The sequence below is a fragment of the Astyanax mexicanus genome, chromosome 22, assembly GCF_023375975.1.
Source record: "Astyanax mexicanus isolate ESR-SI-001 chromosome 22, AstMex3_surface, whole genome shotgun sequence".
In the NCBI taxonomy this organism is placed as follows: domain Eukaryota; kingdom Metazoa; phylum Chordata; class Actinopteri; order Characiformes; family Acestrorhamphidae; genus Astyanax; species Astyanax mexicanus.
The window spans coordinates 16,518,788-16,546,328 of NC_064429.1; the positions used below are offsets into that span (position 1 = coordinate 16,518,788).

General features: G+C 37.0%; 1 protein-coding gene across 1 annotated transcript in view; it reads right to left on the reverse strand.

Moving 5' to 3' along the window:
* The window catches only part of cfap299 (cilia and flagella associated protein 299), a 141,750-nt gene that overhangs the window by 24,893 nt on the left and 89,316 nt on the right, over positions 1 to 27,541 (reverse strand). Inside the window, exon 4 of the mRNA XM_007250486.4 lies at positions 592 to 734. Coding sequence (XP_007250548.3) covers positions 592 to 734 — 143 coding nt within the window. The remainder of the gene's footprint in view (positions 1 to 591; positions 735 to 27,541) is intronic.

The window sequence follows — 27,541 nt, forward strand, 5'->3', positions numbered from 1 at the left end:
AAGGCTTGAAAACAGACTGTTAACGGGGTGTAAGATAGCAATGAGCATCGTGACACGCCTTGTGTAGGGTGTAAGATAGGGCCTATTCTCTCCAAAGACATACCCAAACAGGCACAATCCAGAGAAGCATATCGTTGCTGTCCAATTAAAAACACTTATCTCCAAAACAGCTACTTTACAGGAGAGAGAAAAAACCTTGTAAACGTTGAATGGAAGTCAATGTAAGAAGAGTTTATTTCAGGTCATTTTGAAGAGTGTCTATTGGTCCGTTTATCAAGAATTTTTGCCACAGAGTAAAGGACAGTTTGTCTGTTCAAATTATGTGGTAATCTTAAAATCGACAAAAATGGAGATAAGTGTTTTTCATAGGACAGCGACGATATACAGTACCTCCTACCTATACACCCTGCATAGCATCTGTTTTACTGTTATAAGCAGCAGAGCTGGAACAGATTGTTATTGCTGAAGTATAACTGAATTTGAGTACAGAGGCTACTGTAAACGCTGACCTTAACCCTAAGGACAAGCCTTAGTTCAGTAACAGTAGTTCCTGGAGTCCACTTGAGCACATAACAATACAAGAGGGCTTACCTTAAGTCGGTCGGTCTTGGCAGGAGTCTTTTCTTTCCGCTGAAATATGGTTCAAAGTCTTCGGATCGGAGTCTGTGGGAGTAGTCTATATACCCAGATATTTCCTGTCCATGAGAATTTTGGTCCCTTATGAAAATGATGGACTGCAAAGAGAAACAGGAAAGCATGCTGTATAAATAATCTTTAATACGCTATCTTAAGCATTTATAAATCATCACACCTGTGGATTCGGGACGTATCCATTGCAAATGCACCCACACTGCAACTGTATGACAAAAAAAAATCAGCCTGAGAAAGGGATTCAGTAAACTTACTATATGGCCAAAAGTTTAAGGACATCAGCTTGTCCAAAATCCCCCTCTTTGCTGCAGTAGCTGCTTGTACATTTTGGTAAAAAGTCATTGTCCTTCACTTTGAAAGACTGCTGTCAATATTTGATTGCATTCAATCATGAAAACATGATAAGATTAGATAAAATCACGTACTAATGTATGTTTAGCTCTGCATCGAAAATGTGACACTTTCTAGTACTGAGAGGTGCTGAATGGAGCTCTACCATGCTGCAAGGTTGGTTCTATACCTTCCTTGATCAGGATTGGTGATCTTATGACTTTTAGACTCCTGTAATGCTGCTCCAGAGAGTCCAATTCAATTGGAAGTACTTTTTTTTATAAAAAAAAAAACATCCTTTTGATTATCTCATTACAGTGGCACATATTAAGAAATGTGATATACTGTACATATTAGGCAGCAAGTAAAAAGTCACTACTTAAAACCCATACTTCACACAGTGCAAGTCCCTAAACTAATGAATGAATGAATGAATAAATGAAGTTACACTTATATAATGCCTTTCTAAAAACCCAATTACGCTTTACAAAATTTTACATGTATTACGGCAGCCAATAGCGCACAGCGTACTCTCAACCGGAAACAACCGTCCACCTGGAGGACTGCATCGACATTACAGCATTTACCCAGAAAAGAGTGCCAATCCATATCTGGGCACACAGTTATACATACATTTTATACACACACACACACACACACACACACACACACACACACAATCATATACAAAATACAAACCTATACATACATATACAAATCAATTTAAAGTATTCAATCTTTCTGATCTACATGTTTTTGGACTGTGGGAGGAAACAGGTATCCCCAAAAGAAAACCCACGCAGACACAGGGAGAACATGGAAACTCCATCCAGATAGGGACTTAAACCCAAGACCCCAGTGCTGGGAGGTGAACGTGTTATCCACTAAGCTACCGTGCCAACATGCCTTCCCAATCCACCCTTTTTTTTTGTCTTTTTCAAATTTGAGCTTAGGCTAAAGTCAGCAAAAATCTTGGGGGTTTAGTTACTCTGTAAACAGGTGTGGATGGGTTGGTGATTTCAGATAGGATTTTATTTTGCTAGTTTAAAAACGAAAAACATTTTGATTGTGTGTGATTTTGCTGATGCTGCAGAACCTTAAATCAGTGAAGATATGTATTAATAAGGGTGTCCACAATTTTTGGGACATAAAGAAATGAAATGTAGCTATTCTACATATTACATAAACAACTGAAATGAATTAGTAAAATCTGTAAAAAAAAAAAAAAAAGAATCCATAAAATGACTTGTCTGCAAATGTATCTATATAAATAAGTCATGCGCAGATTAAAGATTATAAATCTAAATGTGGTTCAGAAGAAGAAAAAAAAACATGAGACACCAAACTATTTGGAGTCAATCCGATGCCAAAGATAATTCGTTTACAATGGAGGGCGTCTGAAGAGAGAATCCACATTCGTCTGTTTGGAGAACACTCGGTGCTTATTTTGTCTGGATGATAATGATGAAAGAACGACTTACAACACCGTCTGCTGTGAAGAGACCTTTGTTTTGGCTTGCGTGTTTACCTCAGAGTGAGAGAGTCACACTTCTGCTGCGAAACCTTCTTTTATTTCCTCTCGCTCCTCCGAAGACAGTCACTGATATCACGTTTGTACTTCTGTCAGAAGCCCGGCCATCTGTGGATTCCCTTACATGTGCGGGATAAAAGTGAGATAACTAGCACTGCAGACTTAAAAAGGAAGGGCGCTCCTCTTTATATACTTTAAACAGATGCTATCGGGTTCGCAGCTGGCCAGGGGCCCGAGCCATCTACCTTATCTGTGGCTTCTGTGCTCCCCCGTCATCCTTGAAAAGAGATCATCAGACGGGGGCTAAGAAATACAGTGGGAAGAGCGAGGCGCGGAGATCGTCTTTCGATCGCAGAAAAGGGAATGAAAACCCCTGCACAGCCCACAGCTACACCATGGTGGAAAGCTTACCTTCGCCCTCATAACTCATGAGTCAAAGCAATAAAAAGCACGGCTCGATTGAACTGCATGGGTCCGTCAAGTAGTTTTGGAGAACAGGTGTTGTGCTCTCAGAAGAACTTACTTGACTTACTACTATAAGCTATAGCAATCGAGAACATTTCAAGACTAAATTATGGTCAATCAGAATGATCTGCAATGCTTATTCAAGTGTTTATGATGCAAGGGTCTGAAAGGGGGCTATATTTCAACTTTTTGTCACTGTAATAACTACACTGGATATACAATGAATACAGTACGAGCACAGAAGTTGCCAAATATGTGCAATACTGTGCAAAAAATTTTGCCCACCTGCGCAAATTACTCAGAGATATTTATCTCAGCAAAAGGTTTTTCGAAAAGTTGTTGCCTGAAAAAACAACACATATTATTTGAACAGATGTAAATAAACATAAATCCATTAAAAAGTAACAGAAATGTACTTTATAAAAGAGTAGAGAGTTCATATCCTACGAGCTAGTCTGAAGAACAAAGCTTAGATGCAGATTTCTCCTGGGCTACCCCAAAGAATATTTGGATTTGGATTTGGATAATTTAGCATCAGTAGCATCTCTGTATTACCAAACTACAGTAGGTGTTGATATGATGATAATTAAGGAATAATACACGAGAGGGAGTGCTTTAATGTGTAATATTGACACAGCAGTATTATTATTATTATTATTATTATTATTGAGTATTATTGCGATTATACCACAGTTCTATTATCGCTGTTTATTATAAGATTTTGAGTTAAAGAGGACGAAAAAATACAATCTGTTCGGTTGTAAACACTGGCTGCTAAAACTACAGCTCTTAACCCAATGAAGATGCTGATGCTGTATAACTCTCCATTCATGTTTCTGACGAATCCATGAAAACGTCATAGAAGCTGATTCATTTCATTTTTTATTTATAATACTAAAATCGACTTCAATGTTGTTGCTCTTTAACCAGGATGTAAATACATTAAGCTCAGGATGTTTGTTTTACTGTATTACCTTTGTTTCTCTGCCTTTCCAGCTCATCCAAATCATTGCTTGTAAGCGTGACAAACCATGGCTCATTGGTGGTATCAAGCTGTTCATTTATAGCTCCATCCTCCAGTTTTAGATAGAAACAAATGCTTTCGAAGCCAGTAGATTTAATGAACTCGCTGTAATTCAATTTGACAATGTTGCTGCTCTGTTTGTAGCTGCGCTGTTTGGCTTGTAAGCGCTGATAATACGACTAATAATAGAATGCCTCTCAGCCAGTCACATTGCAGGGTCAGAACTAAATGTGGTATTAATAATTAAAACTATTAATAATACTATAATTTCAAGGATAGAGCTATGGAGGTGTTTTAATACACACAGTGATGTAAAACCACTTAATAGTAGAAAACACTTACTACCCAGAAAAAGAGCTTTAACACTGTAATTTGTACATGTGCCAAAACCTTTTGCACAGTACAGCATACTGTATATAGAGCAATTGCTGACTAAACATTAAAGTAATAACCAAACACCAGGCCTGCACTTTAATGGATTTAATCATAGCTGTAATTTATCTTAAAATAAAACCCACAACCTTTACCTTAATCAAATTACAGTAAAATACAGTAAGAACTAACCAGAGTTATGATTGCTACAACTAATACTGCAGTATAAGTACATTAAATCTAGGTACTCGTTAACTGTAATAAAAATAGTAATGCCAATGTATACCAATACCAATGCTAAATAAATAAAAACTACTTTCATTGCAACAAGAATGAAACAAATAAAATAAAAATAGCATTTATTTGACAGTTACTTAATACTAGTTGCTTGACCTACAGTGTTGTAAAAACAGATTTCTTTTGTTTTTGTTTTTTTATCACACTTACATTTTTTTCAGATTAACAAACAAATTTTAATATCAGGCAAAGATAACCTGAGTAAATATACAAAATCCGTTTTTAAAGGATAATTTCAATTATTAACGGAACAACTGCAGTCGAATATTTGTGATAACTGGTAATGAGTCTTTCACATCTCTGTGGAGGAATTTTGGTCCACTCTTCTTTGTAGTTTTACTTCAGACACATTGAAGTGTTTTTAGATTATGAACAGCCTGTTTAAGATCATGTCACAGCATCTAAATCAGACTTTGACTAGACCACTCCAAAATCTTATTATTTTTTTATTTTAAACTTCAGAACCCAAGGACGCCTGAGCTTAAGGTCACAAACTGATGGTCAGACATTCTCCTTTAGTACTCCTTTAGCTGGTACAAAGCAGAATTTATGGTTCCATTAAATACAACAAGTTGTCCAGGTGCTAAAGCAGGAAAGGGGCCTCCTGGGTGAGTTGTCCATGCTCTTTTGGAGTAATTTCCAGACTGAAAGTCGTCAATGACTTTGCAATGACTGTTCCTGAAATTCTTCAGATCGGGGCATAATGTGTTTGATTTTACAGGTAGATAGATTTCTTCAAATGTGTTTGCTAATCTGAAAAACTTATGTGTGATAAAAAAGCAAAAACAACAATAAAAAAAACTATCTGAAGGGAAAATACTTTTTTTACAGCACTGTATCTTATTATGGGTGAATCGGACTAGATAAAATTATTAGCGTTAATGCTGTTTTGATATCCTCTGTGTTTGTAACTACAAAGTTCTCCATAATGATGACTTTGTAAGCGGAAATAGGACAATCTGAAGAGCATGTGAAGGCAGCATATATATCTTAGTCCTAATGAATCTGTAAATGAGAAACAGATGTGGGTAATGATGAGGAGGAGGAGGTGTTGGGGCGGAGCTGGTATGGGAGTGGGTAAGGCTAGCGGTTAGTTATCCAGCGAGTAAAGGATGTGGAACTGAGGACGTGACTGAGGACTCTGGGTCAGCTCTCTTGAATTTGATGGAAAAATCCATGGACAGTTATTTGGGCTTACGGCTTACTTTTTTATTTTTTTGGCTGAACCTCTCTGATCACAGTGGTACGTCCAGTCTTCAGAAGCTCAGAGCTGAGCTAGGAAAAATGACCAGTGGCAGTATTTTCCAGTGAGATGTTATCTGTAAAGCAGAGCGAGAGGGTGGTGCAGTGGCTGGAGCCTTTTTCACAGGAACATTCAGGCCTGCTGGTTAGCCCCAACCACTCCCCCACCCGCAACACCCAAACCTCACCCTGGGAACAATCCTGCACTGTCAGGGAGGCCTGCACAGGTGTCTGAAGGTGTCAGCTGGCCTCTGTTTATTATTGATGGGTTGTGTTTTCGGAGGAATCCCGGGCCATCACTAACAACTGTGTAAATTTGTTGGGGTAATGAAAACATGGCCTGGATGACAGGAATGTTTGAGGGCCTAGTCCTTTTTTCTGGCAGGCTTACTCTTGTCCCTCTTTAGGTGTTCTTCAGGGGTTGGGGATGGGGATGGTGGGGGTGGGGGGGGGGGGGTTGCTTATTTGACTTGGAAGTGACTTCACACAGTGGGGCTTGTGTAATAGATGCAGTGGTGGAAACCAGATGTGCTGAGGTGTGCTGCTTCTGTTGGGATCTACCAGAATTACACTTGCTTGGGATGACTCGGAGAAACCCCGGCTACTGAGAGGAGCTAGGTGCACCCAACTCTGCACCCAACTCACACAAACACACTCTGGTATGATTTGTATGATAGTACCTTCATTGGGGTTTTATAACACATTTATTAGCATTGAATAATGAGCATTAACCAATCAAAGGTTAGCCCCTTGGAATCTGAGGCCTTTCAGACTAGTCTAAGGTAGTTTGACATGCCTTGACATTTGACATTTTACAATTACACCCACCTAAAATAATTTCTTCCCAAAGTGCTAAAGATACAACAATCTGAAAGGTTCTTAAGAACCTTATCCCATCTGTGAAACAAAACATGGTGGTGGTAGTATTATGGTCTGAGCCTTTTAGCTGCTAGGCGAGGACGGCTAACATTCTGAATTCTGAATTATTACCAGAACTTTCTAAAGTAAATGTCAGGGCATCTGTCCATGAACTGAATTCCAAGAGAATAAAAACACTAATAAACAATAAAACATTAAAAAATCATTAAAAATCACACTGTTAACATTTCTAGACAGGACTTTTGGGCTCTGAACTTTGTAAGCATGGGTGTTGGCTACATATTTGTAATTTTATCTTTCAGAAATTTGATGTGGGACTACAACTTGAGAACAAGAGCGACAATAGTGTTTACCCAGCCAATCATATTCATGAACACCTTTTGCCAGTACCCACAATATGAGATGAAAATAATGTTACATAACAGAGTTATAACAGGGTTAAAGAGTTTAAAGGCACCACATTCACTGATGAAGCTGAAAAACAGTTCTTAACAGACAAGCCCTGTCCTGGAGTCAATGTTAAGAAAAATCACAACCATTTTTGGCAGAGCAATTTGCATGCTCAGGGTCAATGTCTTGCTGCATGACCCATCTTCTCTTGAGATTCAGTTCATGAACAGATGTTCTGACATTTTCCTTAATAAATATCTGAAAATAATTGGAGATCAGTGGTACTCTCCTTGCAACCCTGCCATGCACACTATCACATGCAATCTCTTGATGCTCAACTCATGAACATCATCATTAGCCAATGTGAGAGAGGCCTTCAGTTGCTTAGAAGATACATTTGGGGTTCTTTGTGATTTTGCAGACTATCACACGCCTTGCTCTTGGAGTGATCTTTGTTGGTCAGTCACCCCTAGGGAGTATAATAATGATCTTGAATTTAAGTACATAGGTACCTGAAAAAGGGGTAAGTAACCCCAAATACTTAATGACTGACAATCCTATACACTTTTTACTGACTTTTTAATTACTTTAATTATTATATGTTATGAAATTGTTTGAGCATTACTATGGACTTCACAATTTACGCAATACTTTAAAACAATAATTAAGGCTAATGTGGATACATGGGTAATTTCCCACACATTCCCAACCAATTTCCTTTATCTTTCACAAGAGATCCCTGTTTTGATCTTTGGTAATGCCCCATCCCCTCAATGGGTGGAATCTAATGAAATCTTAATTGACCCTGCCCCCCACCCTTCCCCCATCACTCAGTGTGATCCTAGCTAGAGCGGGTGTCTGTTAGCTGTTGTAGCAGGTAGTTAGTGCTCTCCTCCAACCGTGTTCAGCTGTTGAATAACGTTGCATTAGTGGCAGTTTGAAAAGGATGTTTTGGCTTTTCATCTAACTTGAAGAAAGCACATGCTAGCCTACAGCATACAGTATCAGTCAAAACACCTTAATTTAGTGTTTTTTCCTTCTTTTAATTTTTTTTCGGCATTGATTCATACTAAAGTCATCCAAACTATGGCATATGGAACACATGGAATTATTTAGTAAACAAAAAAGTAAAAAAAAAAAAACAGAATAAGTTTTGTATTTTAGATTATTCAAAGTAGCACCTCTTGCTTAGATGACAGTTTTGCACATCTTGGCTGGATTTTCTCAGTCAGCTTTATGAGGTAGAGTCACCGGAAATGGTTTTCAGTTAACAGCTGTGCTGAACTTGTCAAGAGTTAATTTCCTTGAATTTCTTGAAATTCTTGCCTCTTAATGTGTTTGAGAGCATCAGTTGTATAGTGAAGGGTAATGAGTAATGTTTTAATCCATATTAGGCAAGAAAAAATGACTTCAATCAAAAACATTCAAGAATTGAAATGATCTTTATTATAAGTGCAGCCGCAAAGACCAAGCAAGAGCAAGGTTACCCCTGTTGCACAAGATAAGTTCATAAGTTAACAGCTCGCCACAGAAAAGTATTTTGGTTTGTTTCTCATGATCCTATCCTATATGAATGTATTCCTTCATAGTCTGGATGACTTGAACTTATAGTAATAGTGTGTAGTGCACAATTGTGATGCAGCCAAGGTGTGATACAGAGAGTTTTACAGAGAGCTGAACTTTTTTATCCCAAAACTACTAAAAGAAAAATTGATTGATGTTGAATATCGGGCATCAGCCAATTCATTGACTCCAGATTTGAGTTGAATGTATTATTCATTTCCTATATTAATTCTAATGAGTCAGTTTACCACTAACTATAATATATACCACACCTATTTTTTTTATATATAGTATTATATAAGAGCTGTAGCTTTAGCTCTTGTGAACTGTTGATGGCCCTGGTGCCTTTAACAGCCAGTGCTGCAGTATGTGCGGCACTCAACATCTTGCAGCACGGCTAGAGCAAATGAATCAAACCTGGCAGTGTTCTACATCTGATTTTAATGGCTTTGACAGACTTGATTTTCTGTGCATATGTGTGCAGTATGGATGAAAATAATCAAAAGATGCTGCTTCCTTTTGCTTATAATCATAGGGTGTGTCCAGAGACAGATGTCTTGGCACGAGGAGGAAAAAATAAAAAAGTACAACTTAGCCGCGCCAAAAGGCTGCTCGCTCGGCCCGGGTGGTTAGCCATATAAATCTGTATTTACTTTGAGCACTTCTTAGCTTTGTGTGATCAAATGCCGCTTAAAAATAGTCTGAAACACTTTCAAAGACGGAAAATGCACAGAGGGTAAACGAAACAAGACCTGTTACCGGTGGACGCCAAATTCGAAGCAGGTGGTGGTGAGGTTATGTTCTGATTTTTTTTTTTTTTTTTTGTCTTAAAAGCGGAAATAGGATTGTGTCATGCTATGTGGTCAAATGTAGTGCAGGACGTGCTACAAAAATTTAAGGAAAAAAAAGAAAAGGGAAAAAATAGAAGCGCAAAGCTGTTTATAAGGAGGCGGAAGGAGCGAAGGGACTTAAGCACTTGTTTACCCAAGTGTTCGGATTCTCCGAGCTCGAGTTGTTTGTGCAGGAAAACAAACAAGCCTGGGGCAGGTGTGCTCTGCGCCCTGATCCCTTGACCAAACGTCCAGGCGTCCAGTCCCACCCTGAGCTCCGAGACGGAGCAGAACAACTGCGGCCGTAGAGTTGGTCAATCAAGTCTGGCGTACGGCTCAGAGCAGTGAGCGCTCTCTGGCCTCTGTTCTTCTGCACAGAAGTTGCCAGCTGAGCCCAAACCACAAAATAAGTGGTTTCGCGAGCCCACATACATCAAATTAAAAGGCGCACCGAATCAGAAATGCTATCCTGCTTTTTTTTTTCTTTCTTCATTTTTCATCTCTCCTTCTTCCTCTAAAGGTTTAAAAACACATACAGATTTCTCCGTATTCTCCATACGTTCCTTTTCCGTAGATCACTTCTGGGTAACGTCTCTGTCTTGCAGCTCAATCAGGAAGACATAAAGACAGTCCCATAAAAAAAGGCCCTATATGGCTAACACAGTGCACAAACCAAAGAACTGCTCCACTCCACATTCCGCCATATGGAAACAATGTAAGGAAACAAAGTCACTGCGGATCTGCTGTGCTGTAAAAGATCATCTCAACATCTTATTACAAGCCTGGGCCCTTAAAATAGAAAAAAAATCACATATCAGGAATGTAATGCGTCTTGCTGGATTTGTGCGCTGTTGATCGGTGTCTACAAAAATGTTATAGCTACTCGTCCTTTTATTCGGCGTCTCTGAGCAATAAACAGAGGGTGTTGCAGGGCCCCATGTGGTGGGTGCCCTGTGAGACGTCCACACCACCAAGCCATCTGCTGTTTTCTCAGCCGGTAGAGCAGAGGAGCCCAGCCACCGCTGCTGCACTCCAGCCTCTTGGTCTTGGTTGAGACATTGAGGCCTGAAGGAGAGGAACTTCAGTTTCAATAAGATATATGGGCTAATACTGTACCAAAAGCAGTTCCACTTACAGTGTAAAATAACAAAATATAAAATACATTGTTACCTTACGTAGAAATTTTGGTTATCTATACTTTACTGGAGTAGTAAGTACACTGAAAAAAATGATGTGTAAAAATGACTTTCTGCATTAGCTTTTTTTAAGTAAATTTACATATATATTTAAGTATCTTCCACTTGGTTTCAATACTTAAATGTTACACAGAGTAAATAAGTGAACTGAACTTCAGTCACTCCTTTCTTTTGTTAAACTTCACTTAATTTATTTTGGATGAATCGATCCTTTCTTTTAGTAACATTTACTAAATTTCTGCATACAATATTACCTAATTACAATTACTTAATTTATACAATATTACTCAAATAATTGATGATACATAATATCATATAATTACTGAAATGTAAATATTTTTAGTTAAATCACACATATTACACTGTCTCAACACATGGATGGCATGTAATATATTCTATATTCTCTAGTATACTAAAAAGAATGTACTACATGCCATCCATGTAATGAGACAGTGATATTTTGTCTGTTTACAAAATAAATCTTTGAGATGATGTAAATATTTGAACGTGTGTTTTAACTAAAATAAAAAAATATATATATAATATATATAATAATATTGTATAATTAAGTAATTGTAATTAGGTAATATTGTATGCAAAAATTAAGTAAAGTTTACTAAAATAAAGTATTGATTCAGCAAAAATAAATTAAGTAAAGTTTACTAAAAGTAAGGATTGACTGAAGTTCAGTTCACTTATTTACTCTATGTAACATTTAAACCGAATTAAAATTACTTAAATTTACATTAAATTAAATGTACTTAAAAAAAGCAAATGCAGAAAGTTGCAATTTTTTAAAGTACATTTTACTTAAAGAGTAAAAAGCTTGAGTTGATCCTTCAACTTCTACAGAAGTATTTTAAACCCTAGTATCTATACTTCTACCTACAGAGTAATGAAACATTTGCCTACTTAACTAACATACAGCTCTGGAAAAAAAAATAAGAGACCACTTATTTATAAGATGAAATTCTTTAATTTTATCAAATAAAAAAAAAAATCTGGAATTTAATCAAGAGGAAGATGAGAAGAGGATGATCAGAAGCCATCAAACCAAGCTGAACTGGTTGAATTGTTGCACCAGGAGTGGCATAAAGTTATCCAAAAGCAGTGTGTAAGACTGGTGGAGGAAAAAATGCCAAAATGCATGAAAACTGTGATTAAAAACCAGGGTTATGCCACCAAATATTGATTTCTGAACTCTTAAAACTTTATAAATATGAACTTGTTTTCTTGTTGCATTATTTGAGATCTGAAAGCTGTGACTTTTTTTGTTATTTCAACCATTTCTCATTTTATGCAAATAAATGCTCTAAATTAAATTGTTTTATTTGAAATTTGGGAGAAATGTTGTCTGTAGTTTATAGAATAAAACAACAATGTTCATTTTACTTAAACATAAACCTATACATAGCAAAATCAGAGAAACTGATTCAGAAACTGAAGTAATCTCTTATATATGAATATACTCTAATACTCTAACAGAGAGAGGGAGAAAAGGAGGGTGGGGTAAAAGAGTGAGGGTTAGTTGTGAGATTAAATCTATATTTTACCTTAAATAAAAATGTAATCTAGTTCTATTATTGTTGCTAAATATATACGCAAAACAAAACAAAAGTACTAGACTTTATAAAAGAGTGGCTCGCGCGAGAATGTTGAGACCTAAAATGATTAATGATTAATCCGCTTCACAAAAAATAGTAAATTAGTCTACAGATTAACTTTAAAATTAATAACAATTGTAATACTAATGTACTGTCACATATTGTCATATATACTGCTGACAAGTTTTTTAGAGTATCAGATTTAATTTTCCAGAAGGATGTAGCCCTTATATAGTTGATCTTATAAAATATTCCAATTTTCTGAGATATGGAATTTTGGGTTTTCATTAGCTATAAGCCATTATCATCAACAGTAAAATAAATAAACACATAGAAATAGCTCACTTTGTGTGTAATGAATCTATGTAATATTTGAGTTTCCCTTTTTAAAGTAAATTACTGAATAAATAAATTATATTCTAATATTCAAATTTGAGTTAAAACAACTGTACTTCCTCTGAAAGGATCATTTGTCTTCAGAAACAAGAGTCTTGTTTTCCACAACACCATAATGAAACCAGAGCCTGGAAATTAGCCAGTTTAAATTTAGATTCCAGCTGTGAGGATTTACATCACCACAGTGCAGTTTACATCAGAAAATCTGCATACATCTGTGGACAACATGATGCTGAATTGTCCACAGGGCATACCTCCCACTGCAAACCACAGCGTCTGCCACTACAGACTCTTTCAAGACCAGGACTTTGGATATTCCACCATCTACGGTACATGATATTATCAAAAAATAAAAAATATATAAAAAATCCCTGTGTGCAAGGGACAAGGATGACTATCAGTATTGGATACTGGTGATCTTCGGGCCCTCAGGTGGCACAGCATAAAAAAAACAGGTATGATTCTGTACTGGAAATCCCTGCCTCAGCTTATAAACACTTCCAGAATCATTGTCTGTGAACACAAATTTGAGGATGCAAAGATGAAGCCATATTTTAACACCATTGAGAAACACTTATTTAAAATGAATTAAGAAAAAATGGAAAATTGTCTGGTACCCTTTATAAAGGGTTTATAAATAGTTTACAATTAGTTTACTAATGGTTACTAATTAGGTTGTAAATGCCTTAAAAATCATTAATAATCAGTTATAACACATAGAAAGGGCAACAATGACCTGTTGTTTGCCAAATAGTGAACCCACAGCCATCTATATTGTTGCCCTTTCAATGTATGTGTTAAAACTGATTATTAATGATTTTTAAGGCATTTACAACCTAATTAGTAACCATTAATAAACTAATTGTAAACTATTTATGAACCCTTTATAAAGGTAGTCTTATTTTAAAGGGTACCAGATAATTTTTAAGTTGGTGAGACTTAGTAATAAAGTTTTTATGCATATAAAAAAGAGAATTATCTCAACTAAAGATTTCTAGTAGCACAAATGTCTGTTTTTTATGTAAAAGATTGAGTTTGAGCCTTAAGACTCATAAATCTAGAGCAGTAAGCCCTGAAATCTTGAGTTTTCTCAACTTTTTTTATCTTTACACTGTAGAAACAACATGGCACTGTGGCAGGTGGAGAGCATCAGAGCAAGTGAAGCTGATGTTCATGTTTAGCTAAGAGATCTGCAAGACTGCAGAAAAGCAGGATATCTTCTGCCAGGAGAGGAAAGAAGAATGTCTTGAAATAGATATATAACTGAATTAAATCAAGAATTACAGGTTCAAAAACTAAGTAGTGGAGTTTGGCACCAGTGGCAAAAACGCAAATCAGTCAGGATTAGGTCTCTGTTTGAGATTTCCGACAGCGATGTGACTAAACACAGACGCAGCTTTTCCCTCAGGCACTGCTACTACAACCATTTTCCACGTACTTTTGGCTTGCAAATTACTTATGGGAAAGAAGATTTAAGTTTAGCTCGAACATGTGCAGAGGAGCACAGCCCTTGGGGGACAAAGGGACTTCCATATTTGAGAATCTGCTACAGACCTTTCCAAAGAATGACATCTATGGATTATGGGCTCATCCATTTTAGCAGTCCCTTTTCCCCCCACCGAAATCATAACATTTTATACTTTTTTACTTATTGCGTTTGCTCAGCATTGAAAAGACAAATCGAGCATTTTTTTTTTTGGAAAAATAATATTTGCCAGATGTAGACAAATACAATACTACAGGTGTAAGCTTCTTGGGTTTTGTTAGTCTTCCCTCCATGTGACCATGTGTGCACACAACTCCATATCTACACCTCTGGCTTCCTCTCCGGCTTTGTGTTCGTGCTCACAAAAGCTCGAAAGCTTGCAAAAGCACTCCTGACCACAATGTTTAATGTTACACACCCTATTATGACAGGGCATCGCAACTTTTCCGGAATCGAGCGGCCTTTTCTTATGTGAACCTGGCTCCTTTTTGCAAGCTAATGAAGAATTCTCTTTTGGCTCCAGAAGGAAACGACATTGTTTGCAAAGCCTGTCTTTATTAGAAAAATCCACCACCTGCACAAGAGAGTAAAGCAAAACAAAGTTGAGGTTAACCAGGGGTGACTAAAAACATGCAAAAGTGCTCCATGCCAAAGCCTGAAAAAAAAAGTGCTCTGGCTTCTCCAGTGTTATAAAAGAAGGAAGAGTATGATAGCCCTCCAGTTATAATTCATCCGCCTGGGTGTGTAAAGGTGAAGAGGAATTAACAGTACAAATCTTTTAACCTCTTCAACTCGGGGGCTTATTACTCAGCTATAAATCCAGAGCTTGACTGGTGACTAAATGTTATGAATTATTCAGGAACTACTATAAAACTGATATCTAGATTATGCTGGGGAAATTAGAGTTCATCCACAGTTTGCAGGTTCAAATAAACTGCGAGTTCTGTCAGGTTCAAATTAACTTTGTATTTATTTTTTTGCATTATAAGGTGCACTGAATTATAGGGTGCACTATCAATTAACATCTATTTTCTGGTCTATTTTCATACCTAAGGCACACTGGATTATAAGACCGCATTTTAAGTGACACTAGAAACAGGGGTGTAGCCATGTTTTCCTTCTAATTCGGAAGCTCTTGCTGCTGGGTGGTGGTGGGAGGAGGTGGCTAACTAAGTTAAGTAAATCTAAGCTAAGTAAACAAAAAAGTAAACAGTAATCCTCAAAAAAAGACTTACTTTTGAAGTCAAACAAATGCTGAATGCGAATCTACACAGATTTCTCTCCTGAAAAATAGTTTATTTGGGTGAGTAAAGCGCTTTTATTTATTTACAGTAAGCATAGATTGTGAATTTCTAGTGATTAGCGGCTAATGCCACCCCACAGCGCTATACTGGGGAACCCTGAGTGTTCCGGTAAGCCAGGGAGATATTAGCTAGCGGTATGGCCCATGTAGCTTGTTTTAACACGGTAAATGCACAGACTACAGTCCGATATACTCACCTCTGAGTAGCGAAAGATCTAGTGTGGACCAGTCGTGCTAGTCAGGGTTAGCAGCAGGCTACAGGCCGATAATATTTACCTCTGAATGGCTAAAGAGCTATTGCTAGAGCTAGCTAGCAGCTAATGTTACTCCAGCCCCGTTGCTGGAGAACTAAACTGAAACGCATGTTTAAAGCTGTACTTCAGTGGAGTGGCTTTACTGCTCCTAACAACCTGACTGGTAAAATTCATACATAAGGCACACTGATGATTTTTGGAAAATATATGGATTTTAAGAGCGTCTTATAGTGTGAAAAATATGGCATTTGCTGTTAGTTACAGTATAGAAATATAGAATTTTCTATATTTCTGCAAAAACATGATCTAAAACAACATCAGAGTTTATACAAGTAGATAAATAAAACTCAGTTAATCAAATTCCAGCTGTTATTAAACTTTTTTTTATGTGATTAGTTTTATATCATAAAGCACTGTTTTTATTCTAAGCCTCACCACCCTAAATTTATCTTTGTACAATAATCAAGTCATGTATTCTCTGACTTTTTTAGAGAATTGAGCTGAGAGCCCCTTAAACGAGTTAATCATGTATATATTAAACAGTATAACTCCAGAGGGTAACACTGCTCTGAAGCTAATCACTGATATACACTTGACACCATATGATAGTTTCCAGTCTCCTGCTGTGCGTGACCTGGAGAGGCGTTCAGGAAACTGACCACTAAGAATGCTCTCTTTGTTGTTGCAGTTTTCTTGCTCACTTGAGAAACAATTTGGTTTTTAGAGCAGATTAATCAAACGCGAGGGTAGAGTCTATTTTCTCCCTCAGCTGGGAGATTAACAGCGAGCTGAAAGCCTACACGCACCACATCCTTGCTTGTGCAGGTGCAGTTGAGCAGCAGCAGCTCTGGGATTTGTCGAGCGTCTTTTATCAAGATGGGAAGGCTTGTGAAGGCGATCGTGTGCTCCGCACGTTAGCTTTATTCATTATGGCTCGTCTTGATTTTTGCGGAGGATGATTCGGACCACGGGATTGAGTATTCTCAGTGGAACACGGCCAAGAAACCTGACCTGGCGTTGAGCGTGTCCTGAACTCCAACATGAGCCTTGGTGAAACCAGGGCATTCAAAAAGATATGCATTTGTTAAGCAATCGCTGCTGTTGCATTTCAGTAGAAAATAAAGTTCCTATTATAGTTAACCACCAGCACCCTCATAAAATAGTTAATAAAAGAGTTTCTTTGATTTTACTTAATTGAAACCTCTGGAATATAATAAAGAGGAAGCTGGATGATCACAAGCCATCAAACCATCAAAAAGTTATACAAAAGCAGTGTGTAAGACTGGTGGAGGAGAACATTCCAAGCTGCATGAAAACTGTGATTAAAAACCAGGGTTATTCCACCAAATATTGATTTTTGAACTCTTAAAACTTTATGAATATGAACTTGTTTTCTTTGCATTATTTGAGGCCTGAAAGCTCTGCATCTTTTTTGCTATTTCAGCCCTTTTTCATTTTCTGCAAATAAATGCTCTAAATGACAATATTTTTATTTGAAATTTGGGAGAAATGTTGTCCGCAGTTTATAGAATAAAACAACAATGCTCATTTTACTGAAGTGGTCTCTTAATTTTTTCCAGAGCTGTAGTATGGAAAATAAAAAAAGAACAAAATTACATTTATTTATTTTTATTTAATTGTAGAAAGTGGGAACCCAAGAATTATTTTTTGAATATACTGTACAGCCGATCCCTCAGACGGCACTGCATCAAGAACCATCATTCAGCAGCAGCTGACAGAACTACATAGGCTATAGATTGCTTTAAAACACCTTTGACAAGCACTACAGTACAGAGATACTTTCACAAATTCCACTTAAAACTTTACTGTGTGAAACAGAAGCCTTATGTTAACCATGTCCAAAAGTGGTGTCAGCTTCTTTGGACTTGGAGGCATCTGGAATGGGCCACCACACAGTGGAAAAATGTTTTGTGAACAGATGAATTAGACAAATTACCTGGTCAGTTCTGCTGCGGCTCAGCCAAACCTGGGGTGGATTTTTACTTTCTGGGCCTGAACTACCCACCTTTGTGTGTTTAGATAGGATCTCTGGTGGATTTCAAGCTTTAAAGAGACTCTGAGCCTAGGTCAGGGCATTATACATATTGTAAAGTAAGATAAGACATTGCAAAGACTGTTATTAATGTAGAAATGTCTTTATTTTAAAATGTTTCTAACTGTCAGGATTCATAAAGTTTTTTTAACCAAGAAATTTCCATGAATTTTCCATGCCTTCAAGGCAAATTTTCATGACCATATGACATCAGTGCAGACATGGACAATAAAACCAAAAATCAACTAAAACTAAAATCAAATTTGATTAAAGTAGGCCTAAATGAATTTGATTAAAAAATGTAAATTCTGATGTATTTGTTTTTGTATAGCTTTTCTCTGTTGATAGAAAAAAAAACACAAAAATTGCAAATTTCCATGACTTTTTTCAAAACTTTCTGGGTACTTTTCTTTTTCCAAAACTTACCCAGGCCTGGAAATTGCTATTTTGAAATTTCATGACTTTTTCAGGTTTTTTTTATTGCCGGTAGGAACCCTGAACTGTTGTCCGTCTCACTGGTGTTGCAGTGCTGTTGGCCAATCAGAGACAATATGTTTGCATGTATGAATATTCATGAGCAAGAGCCGAAATCCTATCGTTCCCCGCCCCACTCCTCGGTGGGACTAAAGCAGCATTATACTGGATCACCGGATGGAATGAGACCTTTAAAATAATTTGTTGCCTTGATATGCAGAAATTTGTATAATGTATATTAATTAATACAATTAATATTTAACCAGAAAACTTGAATCAGAAAACAACATCATTCTTTTATTAATACTTTCTCGAAGGCCATGAAACTCATTAAGAATTTCTCATGAGTCAGTAAATAAGATAAATTGGTCCAATTTCAAAAGAACTTAGAACCTTTATTATTAAGAATATGTTTTTTAGATAAACCGACATTTCAAGGAGTTAAATCAATGAGCTGGTAGGAAAATCCTCTTTAACTCATTTCCAGACTCCTGTGAATGGAGTGCAGTGACAAGTGAGTCACTTGCTACTAAAACGTAACATCCTATGGTTACAGCCACCCACAGCAACCATCTGCCCCGAGCCTGAATGCAGGAGGAACGTTTATGTGACAATCAAGCTTCTCGAATTCCTTGGTCAGACATAAAAGGCGGCCACTTTCAGCTTTATTTTGGAGTTTACTCCCTTCCTGTTATTTAAGAGGGATGTTTTAAATTGAGTACGGGGCAAATAAATGTGGCACATAGTTATTCGCTGGGAGCAATAAAAAAAACACAGGCTGTAAGAATGGGTGCCTCTCTAGCTCACAACGTGTGGCTCGAGGTCTGCTGCAGCTGGACAGAACAGAGGGTGACTCCCTTTGACATTCCTTTCATTATTCTCCACCACAGAGAGAAAGAGAGAGAGAAGAGGGGAGAGAGAGAGAGAGAGAAGAGGGGAGAGAGAGAGAGAGAGACAGACAGAGAGAACGAGGGAGAAATGGAGGGGGGCAAGTAAGAACAGCTTTCAAGCAATGACAATAAGCAGAAATAGTTCAAATTCAGACACAATACAGAAAACATGAAAAAAGTTACATCAATTTATATATTCCAAGTGTATATAATACTGTGCATACCTCCTGAAAGCATTTGGATTTGTTCAATTCCATTACTAGCTCATCTGATTTACCAAAGCATGTGCTGATATCTATAGATAATACTAGACACTCATGAGGAGAGCTTTAGAGTTTATGTTTTAATACATTTAGTAACATAAAATTGCTATTTCGCATTCTTGTATTTATTCTAGTGTTACTATTACTGAGTAAATAAATACTAAAACTTTAGCACAAGACTGGTAGTACATCCAGGTTCTGTTTAGGATCAGACTATGGTCAAGTTCCAGTATGGAGGTCTTGTGTTTAGTGCTTTAGTCCTATTTTTGCTGTAGAGCAACACACTGCATCTACTGCTGCTGTGATGATCTGTGGAGGCGTTGTATATTACAGTCAGTCACCCCATGTAGTGACACAAGGCGACGGAATGTACAGGATATCTTGCTGCCTCATGTGTTGCAAACAGCATTTTTCAGCAGGATAATGCTCGCCCACACACAGCAATTTTCCAATCAAGCATTTATGGGACTAGTAAACATAGTGATGAAAAATCATTACTACAGGTGCATCTCAAAAAAATTTAATATAATTGAAAAGTTACTTTATTTCAGTAAATCATTTCAAAATGTGAAACTCATACCATATATAGATGTATTACACACAGAGTCATCTATTTTAAGCATTTTTTTTATTTTATTGTTGATGATTATGGCTTACATCCAATAACAATCCAAAAGTCAGTGTCTCAGAAATTTAAAATATAACATTGGAACAATTGGTACTTTTTTCTGCTAGAAAGTGAAATCCTCATCTCCATAAAAGTTGTCAGCAGAGGGAAACATGAAGTGTTGTAAGATTTAAGACTATTAAGACTTAGACTTGATATAACACAGTGGATCAGCACCAGCCGATGACATGTCTCTCCAAACCATCACTGATCATCAGTAAATTTTACATTTTATTTGGAAATCAAGAGACCAGAGTCTGGAGGAAGAGTGGAGAGACACACAGTGCAAACTGCTCGAGGTCTAGTGTGAAGTTTCCACCAATCAGCGATGGTTTGGAGAGACATGTCATCTGCTGGTGTTGATCCACTGTGTTATATCAAGTCCAAAATCAGTGCAGGATTTAATTTTCCAGCAGGACTTGGCACATTGCTCACACTGCCAATTAAGTAACTTTTCAATGATATTCTAATTGTTTTAAGATGCACCTGTATCTGTATAAATGACTTTACATTACTAATTTACAAAGTAAATAAACACTTACTGTCCCAAGGGGCTTAACTATTTGCACAGTGCTGTATTTTTAGAATCTGACAGTTGTCAGGTTTGAGTATGGTGGTGTGATCTTGATAGCCATCGCATAAGACAGTCAATCACCCCTAGAAGTGACACAAGGGATACTAACAGGGCGGCAGTATGTACAGGACATCTTGCAGTCACATGTGTTCCAAGTGGCATTTTCAGCAGGATAATGCTCGCCCACACCTAGCGCAGGTTTCCCAGGAATGTCTTCACCAGGTTGCAATACTTCATTGGCCTACCTAGTCACCAGATTTATTTCCAATCTAGCATTTGTGGGACTAGTAAACATAGTGATGTAAAATCACTACTTTCTATATGAACGTTATTTGGATATATTGTAATATAACAAGTAATATAACAAAATAAACCCTTACTCTTCATAGGGGCTAAAGCTTTTGCACAGTACTGACAATGATGATAATGGTTGGGTTTGAGTATTGATGCCTCGCGGTCGGTGCACAAGTCCTGCCTTAACTGCAGGTGTGATGATCTTCGAAGCCATTGCATATGAGAGTGAGTCACCCCTAGTAGTGACACAAGGGATACTAACAGTGCAGCAGTATGTACAGAACATCTTGCTGTGACATGTGTTCAAATAGCATTTTTCAGCTGGATAATGCTCACCCATACACAGCAAGTGTTTCCCAGAAATGTATCCACCAGGTTGCAATACTTCCTTAGCCTACCTTGTAAACAGATTATTGAATTCCATCTGGGACATTAGTTATGGTAAACCTACATGTATGAGTGTGCAGGATCTACAGGCCCAACTGCAACATGTGTGCGCAATTATGCCATAGGATGCCATACAGAATTGCTATTCATCTATACCCAACCATATCTCATCTTGTGTCCTGACCAGAGGTGGTTCAACAGGGTACTAAAGCTTCATTTCAACTGTACAGTTTTCCCCATTCACTCTAATATTGTAATCACGTGCACATATCATCATTACATTCACATATATAACATTTCATTTCACTCCAACAATAACTTCACAGTTTATTATGTTTTTGCCAGTGAGTGTAGCTCCAATTTCAGAGTACTATTCCAACTGCTGTATCTCAAGGTCATCAAAAGCCAAAAATCCTTACATCGTACATTTACTTCTAACACTCTGCATGACGTACTGTACTGTAAGCACTACCCTGTAGGCCACTCTCTTCATTATGGAGGAAAAAAGAGAAGTTCAATATAGCCTAATGCATTGCAATCATGGTAATTACACAGTGCCTCTGGCCTGAGCAAACCAGCGCTCCTGTAATTAGGAGGGACAGTCCCAAATGTGCTGTGATAACATTCCTGCTTTGTGAACACTGGAATTCTCCCGTCTGGCCAGCGTGCAGAGGGACAGTCTTCTCTTCTGCCCTGCTGCCTCGGCCTGCAGACGCTTTTCTTTCTCCATTCATATGGAATGATGCTAAAAAGACTTTAGCTCAGGGGGGCTCAGGGCATTAGGGAGGGCTACTCTGCTACCGCTGAGGCCGTATTAATATAGGAGACCTTTTCTATCTGTTTATGATTCTAGGATTCTCTAAGAATCTCTAAAACATGCTACATTTGAGCACAATTTATCCTAATCCAAGCCTGTCTGTTTAAAATATAGCGCTGTCATTTTTAATCTTGTTCCACTGGAATGCAGAGACTGCTAATTGTACAAAATAAAATGAAAACATTTTGTTAACAAAAAAATGTGGGTAAAAAAAGTAGATTAGTACGATAACGCTGTCTAGTGTTGCACGGTACACAGATACTTGAAAAGTATCAATACTTCATTATTAAAAACGATACAATATTCTATTTATTTAGTACTGATACTTTAACCCAATCAGCACTAAGTTTCTTTTAAAGTAACTTTCTGTGACTCGTTTGCTTGGTTTCTCAGTTTTTAGCACAAACCTGTGTCCTGATGTATAATCCAGTGTCGTAGTTGAGCTCTGTGTCCTCTCTGAGTTTCCCCATGGCTGTGTATACATGAGGTAAGACCGTTATATTAACACATGGGCTTCAAAACAATGTTTTGCATTACTTATTAAAATTTGTACTTAATCGGTGAACCAATATGCTCAATAAGACGATTCTTCACTCAATACATTGTGTAAGTTCCTCAAAAATCAGAAAATATCAGCGGTTGTAAAGTTTAAATGTCTCCCATCTTTTAAATGCCTTATTTCACAAATGTCTCTGCTTTTCAGTGATTGAGAGAATCAAAACTTTGAACAACAGCTTTGATTTCAATGCAAGTAGGGAGTGGGGCTGATGATGTCAATGACATATTGTCTATGTTTTCAGATATTTGTTGGTTAGAAGTGTCAGACAGCTCACAGCTCACAGACTAAGTTAACTATCAAAGAAATGTCATAAACATATTATGTTCCTGGTTAAAATTGAGAATAAACGATCATATTGTTAATTGTATTTCGTTTTAATATTAATAAAAAACAAGTATAGTTCTGTGTTCGATCTTATTCCATTAATTTCTGGTGTTTTAGGTTGTTGCTGTCATATCATTTTAGTAATGGTATTGAGATATTTAATGATAAATTAAAGCTGCAATAGAAGTAAGGTAAAGGAAGGCTTCCCTTCTAATGGGGAAGCTGGGAAAACACTTAAGTAAACAAACCTGTAATTTGTAAAAAATAAAATAAAATAAATAAATCAATTTTATTATAACATTTTATTTCAAAGTCAAATGTTGATTTACAGTTTAAATTTCCAGTACTTTTAGCAGTGTGGTTAGCAGCAATATGTAGCAGCAGCAGGTAGCAGCAGCGCCAGCTGCGATTAGCAGCACTTGAACTAGTAAATGCCGCCCAACAGCGCTACACTGAAGAACCCTGAGTTTTCCGGTAACCCTAAAACCAGTACCATGGTTACCTATCAGCTAGAGATTCGTCCCATGTAACGTGCTTTAACATGGTAAACATGCAGGCTACACTCCAATAGCGATAGCGCTGTGGTTAGAGGCTAATGCTAATGCTGCTACACCCAGTCTTAGTGCTGGAGAAACTAAGACTGCTAATTAATACCTGACTGGTAGAATTCATACATGAGACGCACCAGATTATAAGGCAAACTGGCAATTTTTGGGAAAATATAAAATATAAAAAAATATTTTTGGGAATACCATAGCTATAAGCAGATGATTCTTGCTAAGGTGTTAACAAAGCAACAGTTCTCTGGCCATTTCACCGGTTTCATTCTTGCGTAAAGGTGGTTGAGTCATTGTTCTCAGAGAAACCGACAACAACACAGAGGAAAAGCCCCCACTAAAGCCTATCTCAGCGAGATCTAATATCACTGCAAGAGACGATTCCTGGCCACTTTGATCAGGAGGGGTGTGATTCCTCAAATGTCATGGGAGGTGTCAAAAGAAGCCCACACAGGTGCAGGCTGAGCTCACAATGGAGTTTTGGGTGGGGGGGTGAAGGGAGGGGCGGGGGGGGGCGGGGGGGGGCTTTGGGTTAAGGGTGTGTAGGGTGTTGTCTGCTGTACCTCTGTGAGAAAACCACTCTTAAAAACCCTGGAGAAGCAATTATTTTCTCTCCCTCTTTTTCTTGGACGCGACTTTCCCGCTTATGCCGCTAACTATGACACTGTTGAGATATTTCTCTAATTCCCACATTTTACCTGACCGCGCGGCTGCTCGGAAACCACCGCAGGACTTTTCTGACCACGTGTTGAGAGATTTTTCCCTGTACCTGACTTTAAAAAAAAGCTCTGAAGGTATAACATGACTTGAGTAGGCCGCACTTTCCTAACTGGACATTTCATAACTGGACATTTATTTCTGAGAATCAACGTCAAAACACACGAACAGAGCATAATACAGTGGGCTCCAAAAGTCTGAGAGCACCTGTGTAAGTGTTTCTATGATTTTTGTACTGTAGTCTTTTTTGATTTAACTCAAGCTTTCAATGCGAGTTACATTATCAGCATAAGAACTTGAGTTTAGAGTAGTTGGGGATTTACATAAATATTAGGATCTGTTTGTGGGAGGTGATAAATTGTTGACAAATCTCGTTACAATTTTTGCATTTTTCTCGTTCAAACTTTTTGTTACTTCTAAAACTTTTAAAACGTTCTGTTGTTTGTTTTCAAGTATTTTTTTAAAGAATCTGGTTGATAGTTCAATAGGACCTATCAATATATATATTTTATAACATGGCTGAAGTTGAATAGAAAGTACAACTCTTTTTACTTTAGAATCGATTCTGTTACTGCAGCTAACAGCAGATCTATAATAATAATAAACATAGTTTACCTAGTTGGCAGCAATACATGCCCATTCCATAACACTGCCTCCACCATGTTTGACAGATATATTCTGTTTATGTTTTTTGGATTACGAGCCCACCCTTTGTTCATACTATGCTAATTCCACCATTAACCACAAGTTAATATTGTCTGAGAGCCTTGTTAGAGAACTGGGTGAGGTTTTTAGGTGTTACCAGAGTTTTGCATCTTAAGGTAACCCCCCTGTATTTAAAATAGGCTATTCTTTATGTAATTAGTGTTGCAGTTTCCTTTTCTTCAAAATCTTTAATTTAGCAACTTCTTAAATGGCAGGCTGCAAACTCACTGCTTAGTTTGCTTTGCTTTTTCAGCTGAATAATGACCTCTCTCACTTCAACATCTGTTTGGACTACAAAACAAATGAAAAGTTTAATAGCCAAGAGTTTTAAAGCCAAGCAGGCCCTGATTTATTGTTTTTTTTTATGATAAAAATTAAAGAGATTAAAAGTTCTGGAGTTGATTTCAGTGTTTCAGTTGCATTTGCTAATTTTAATGTTCATGGAAATGTAACACTAAAATCAACTCCAATTCTTTATCTGTTTAATTTCTGTCATGAAATAACAATAAAACAGGCCAGACATGGTTAAAAACTATCAAAAAATATTCTGTATAATGGTAAAAAATCCATTCAAATGGCTCTGTACTTGTGATGGATCTATATAGACACATTACCTTTACTAAAAAGTATATGAACATTTATTTTTAAAGGGTCATAGTGCACTAAATGTGCAGCATGACTTTTCATTACATGGCAACACTGGCTGCAGTGTAAATGCCCAGCTCTGTGTATCCAACACAGTCCCATCTTTGATGTTTTCCACCGTAAATTACACAATGGTGATGAAATGGGCCTGATAGTTGAGTTGTTTACTCTACAGTTAGAAGTCAAGGAATGCTTTTCATCTGCCCCCTTGGGCCTCTGGGGTTCATTTTGGCAGTGCTGGGACCTTTGTGGACCGTATGTATTCAGGTAAATTTGGCTACAAGCCAAAAATGATTATAACCTGTAATATACTTTTAATAACATGTATATACATATATACTAGTGCATCTCAAAAACATTAGAATATTAAGATTAAGAAAAGTTACATTATTTTAGTAATTCAGTTTAAAATATAAAAACTCATATATGTTATAGAGTGATCTTTTTTAAGCATTTATTTATTTTATTGTTGATTAATATGAATAAAAAAACCTAAAAATCTGTGTCTTACAAAATTTTAATATTATATATTTGGACCAATTGGTACTTTTGGCAGTGTGGGCAGTGTGGGCAGTCCTGCTGGAAAATGAAATCCACATCACCATAAAAGTTGTCAGGAGAGGGAAACATAAAGTGCTGTACGATTTTCTGGGAAAACAAAACTGCACTGACTTGATAGACTTGATATAACACAGTGAACCAACACCAGTAGATGACATGCCTCTCTGCTGACAACTTTTTCCAGCAGGATTTGGCACACTGCCCATAATATAATATTAAAATTTTCTGAGACAGGTTTTCATTGGCTGTAAGCCATAATCATCAACAATAAATAAAGTAAACTTAATTACTGAAATGAACTTTTTAATGATAGAAAATAATTTTACTTTTTAATGATAGAAAAAAATATATATATTTATATATATATATATATATATATATATATATATATATATATATATATATATATATATATATATATATATATATATATATATATATATTAGATTGGAAGGCACTGTGCTTTGGTTTTCCAATAAAAAAGCTATTATTTATTGTGAATCCAATTCAAATCCAGAAGCAGGATCCTGTAGTTTACAACATGCAGAAAGCATGCTTTACATAATCATCAGCACAGAAAGGGCAGGGTGCATGTCTTCAAAGCACTGGGTGGAGTGCAAAATCCACCCTTAAATGTTTACATCTTCACAAGTTGACCGAAAAGATACTACTGGACCTAAAAGAAAACATGTATTCTTCACAGGCTCGCATGTCAAGCATCATTAGCTGTTGTGTTCGGGAGTTCTGATAAGGTGGGAAGATCTGATGATGGGCCAAGAAAATCATGGCTAAACTAGTCTGATCTCAAATTACAGGATTTAGATTTTTTTTTTTTTTACCACCCCCAGTGTGTGAAATACCCTGCGACAACTGACAGTGGGGGGTGGAGTGGGTGTGGTCCGTATGCTTTAAATTTGACTGGCTGCCTGAACTACTTGCCAGGAGGTGCAGATAGTTTTAACTAAACTTTTTCATATTTCTTTTGATTAATCAAAAGTGTTCTATACTCTTAAAAAAATACAAGCTTATTAGCAAAGTGTTTATGGCTAGCTATGTAATGACTTGCTTGAAAATTTAGCGTTTACATCAATCCATCTTTTTGCACTGAAATAGTTATAGTGGAAGTGCATAATAATTTATGTATAGCCCCAATTCCAAAAATCTAGGACACTTCTTATAACATTAATCAATGCAAATTAAAACAGAGCACAATTATTTGCAAATTAGACCCAGAATTTATT